General features: G+C 37.6%; 1 protein-coding gene across 1 annotated transcript; it reads left to right on the forward strand.

Moving 5' to 3' along the window:
• The first annotated feature begins 550 nt into the window (after positions 1 to 550).
• Positions 551 to 1,594, forward strand: LOC148952637 (uncharacterized). Its single transcript, XM_089089244.1, has one exon. It carries the CDS (start codon positions 551 to 553, stop codon positions 1,592 to 1,594), a length of 1,044 nt encoding a protein of 347 aa, XP_088945370.1.
• Positions 1,595 to 4,125: the final 2,531 nt, after the last annotated feature.

Consider the following 4,125-nt stretch of genomic DNA (forward strand, 5'->3'; position numbering starts at 1 on the left):
AATTATGGTCCAGAACTATTAACCGGAGGATTTAAAGAACACCTACCGTATGTTCCTCCTCCAAGCCTCCTAAATAAGCGACGCAATTAAGGTACACGCACTAACATATAATCATATTAAGGAGTAAGAGTGGTAAATACACAAACACACATACACACATAAGTCATAACTATCTGTAATTCATAACTTCAATGAAAATCGGTATTAAAGATAATAGATTCCAAATATCGTCCTGTCCGGCCAACCATCTATAGCCAAAAAAAACAGGTTGCCCCAGAATGGAGCGGGAGGAGGTTGTAAGGAAGAATTAAAGAGAAATTGAAGCTTCTTGAGAGGGTGTAAAGAGGAGGCTTTAAAAAATCGGGATGATTTACATCAGTATCTTAATGACGTCATCCACTAATGTAAAAAGCTGCATTCATGTTAAGTCCGTAGATGACATCACATAAAAAATCGCATTGTAATCTGTTTCAATGACGTCATACATAACATAAAAACAAGCGTTGTCTCGAATGATCTATTAGTCTAGTTTTCATTACAAGCGAAAAATATGTTCAAGACAATCATCCTAATAACTCTACTTACTGTGTTAGAATCTCAAAAAGAACGTACATTGGAAGTACCTCAGAAAGAACGAGGATATGCAAGTGTGTATTCAGGGGTGTTTTTGGCATGTATTTGTGTTTCGTCATTGTTCTATTCATTAGTGATCATGGCAATTGTGAATCCTGATAAAATGGACCTGGGTATTCAACTGAAGACGTCCGAAGAAAAGGAGAAAAAATACATACAAAATATTCTTAAAGTCAAGAAAAGATCACGCTGTTTATGTAGCATCATGATACTAATGAATATTTTCCTTCAATGTTTCAAAGGATGGTTTTTTTGGTACGACCCACTTTTTTCTGAGAACCCTACGGCTGTTATCGTATCGTTGGTTATAACATTTATTCTGGAGGTAGGGATCCCACAGGTTCTGTACAAGTCGTTTCCTCTGTGGCTTGGCAATTTCCTTAGCTACCCAATGGGATTAATAATGTGTACTTGGCGCATGGAAGATGCAGATCACCAAGTAAAAGTGACAAGGAAGGACCTTAAAGCTATTATTACTTTGACAAAAGATGCTGCTCAAATCAACGAAATGGAGCAATATCTATTCATTGCGACGGCAAATCTGCACCAAGTAAAAGTAACGGAAATAGTGAGAAAAATCGAAGGGTCAAACAATGTTGACTTAAATACGCACTCCATTGGCACCATCGCACACGACGAAGAATTAAACCCTGATTTACTTTGGTCTCATTTTAAAAGAGGGCACCCGGAAATAGTATTTAAAAATAACGAACAAAATTTTGTCGGGTATTCACTATTCAAAGATCTCCACCCTTGGATGGAAGCGTCGAATCAAGTAACAAGTCGCCCCAAGACTGAACCAGGAATAACAGTTTCAATGGATCTTACTATATTGGAACTACTTGACAAATTGATATTATCAGAAGCCACAAGGGCATTTATAAAAAATCCAAGAGAAGAAAATCTTATAATTGGATTGGTATCGATCCACGATGTCTTATCTTACATTTTTGAGCAATAAATCTTATCTTATCTTACATTTATAGATAATACAGTTGGCTTTTTAGATATAGTTTTAAATCTATTATGTTGGTTTAAAAGGGTGAATATAATAATTACACTATACTTTTTTCTTATCTTCTAATTGCAGCAGTATTCAATAAAAAGACAATTGTATATGTATGGGGTGTCAATACCAAAAATCCATAAGATTAGTTAAATCTATATATCAAAGAAATAATGCCTCTTTTGAGTCTCTTTCTTTTCCACTGACAAAAAGGTATTATGCGGGCCTCTCGGGTTAACCACTATAGACTAGGCAATGATAAAACCCGTTTTTGACATGTTTACCGCTATAGACTAGGCAATGATAGCGTGGTTTTCATTGCGTATACGATATTAAACTGTGTTTTTTTTGGGGTCTAGGGGAGGGGAGGTACCTAGGTTAGGGGTTATTTTTAATATATGTTATGCTTTACGCGGGCCTCTCAGGTTAACTACTATAGAATAGGCAATGATAAAACCATTTTTTGACATGTTTACCGCTATAGACTAAGCAATGATAGCGTAGTTTTCATTGCATATATGATGTTAAATTGTGGTTTTTTGGGGTTTAGGGGGGGGGGGGGAGGTACCTAAGTTAATTTACGTATTTCATATATGTTATGCTTTACTTTGTGTGATAAAGAATTATATGTAAAGAGTGGCTCGTGCTGATAATTTACCTTAATTTCAAAAAAGAAAAACTTGCCTTTTCCCCTTTCATTTTATGTCTTGTTGTTCATAACCTTCAAAAAGTCTTTACTCATTAGTATTTGAAATGAGGAAAGTTGTTATATGAGTAATACTTCAGTAGCAAAGTAGCAGTTTTGTCTAACAAATCCTTCTGGTCATTTACGCCTTGAAAATGTTCCATAATAAATTTACCCTCTTTTGGGGCTCAAATTCACCCTGAGTTGCTTGACAGTAGTACCACTACTCTGCTTTCAAGTGCCCAGATAGGGAAATTAACACAGAGAAAATAGTATTGGGTTTCAAAAGCACAGATAGGGAAAATAGCATTGGATATCAAACGCAGAAGTAGGGAAAATAGCATTGGATTTCAAACGCACAGATAGGGAAATTAACATTGAATTTCTACGGGATGCCCTCTGACGTCCCACTTGTCAACATTCCCACCCTCGGCAAGGTTAAGTGACACACCACATTGTTTTTCTACAACATAAATATCCCTTTTCCCATAGAATTTCAAGCACACGCCCTCCCTTTTCTCATAGAATTTCAAGCACATGCCCTCTCTTTTCTCATAGAATTCCGAGCACAGTAGTCCCAGATCAGAGCACAGCCTTCCTAGGATTACGAGCACAGCCCTCCCAGGATTCCGAGCAGAGCCCATCCCAGCTTTCAGCTTTCATTGATTTTCAAAGTCATGCCCTCCCCAGTTTCAAATTCATGTCCTCCTTTTTCCCATTGAATTTTAAAGTCATGTCCCCTAACGTCACAACATGCCCGGTTTCTGCAACGCCCATATCCTTTTTCCCTGTTTCTAGGCAAAATCATGTTTAGACACGTTCTCTGATGGTTGAAACTATTGATCGAGGATCAGTTTCTTTACCTCGGGTTGGAACTTTAAAATACCTCAGGTATAATACCTTGGGTCGGTAAATTTAAATACCTCGGGTATTATACCTTGGATCGGTACATTAAGATACCTCAGGTACAAAACCTCGGGCCAGTACATTAAAATACCTCGGATATAATACCTCGGGTCGGTACATTAAAATACCTCGAGTCGGTACATTAAAATATACCTCGGCTCGGTCCATTGAAATACCTTGGGTATAATGGGAAGAGTTCAATGGTTCAGTCATGTGTTTTTCTATGACACACCCCTTTGTTTTTTGACAAAACACATATCCCTTTTCCCATAATATTCAAGCACATGCCCTCTGACGTCACGGCAACCATAGGTAAAATAGCATTGAGTTTCCAAGGCAGCCCTCTGACTTCACGGCACATCTGTTTCAAGGTAACGTTCCTACCCTTGGCAGAAGTTCAAAGGACAGGTTACTTGAATTTTAATGAGAGCCATGGAAAAATTCCCATGAGAGTCCTGTTTTTAGGCAAGAGTTCAAAGGTTAGAGCAGGTGGCTGAAATCTTCTACGGTGTTTTTCCAGACACATCTCCCAGCTAGCAAAACTCCCCCGCGTTGTTACTAGACAAAATTTCCCCACCTAGTAGCCTTCATTTTCAGAGAGCAAATTGATAATAGATGTAGCTTTTAGGCTTTATTGTAACTTTATTAAATAAAAAAACAAGTTTTTTTTTAAATTAAAGTAAGGAACGACGTTAAAACTTAAAACGAACACAAAATTATTCCGTATATGCAAGGGGTTGTCCCCTCCTCAATGCCTCGCTCTTTACGCTAATTTTTTTATTGTTTAAAAAAAAGAGTTTTGAGAAATTCAAACTTTAGCGGAAAGAGCGAGGCGTTGAGGAGGGGACAGTCCCTTGCATATACGGGATGATTTATGTTCGTTTTAAGTTTTAAC

Source organism: Artemia sp. Qi Xiang Cuo, chromosome 5 (genome assembly GCF_049724085.1).
Source record: "Artemia sp. Qi Xiang Cuo chromosome 5, ASM4972408v1, whole genome shotgun sequence".
In the NCBI taxonomy this organism is placed as follows: Eukaryota; Metazoa; Arthropoda; class Branchiopoda; order Anostraca; family Artemiidae; genus Artemia; species Artemia sp. Qi Xiang Cuo.

What these genes read in the sequence shown, in the direction of transcription:
- LOC148952637 (XM_089089244.1), top strand. Translation starts at nt 551, where the DNA reads ATGTTCAAGACAATCATCCTAATAACTCTACTTACTGTGTTAGAATCT.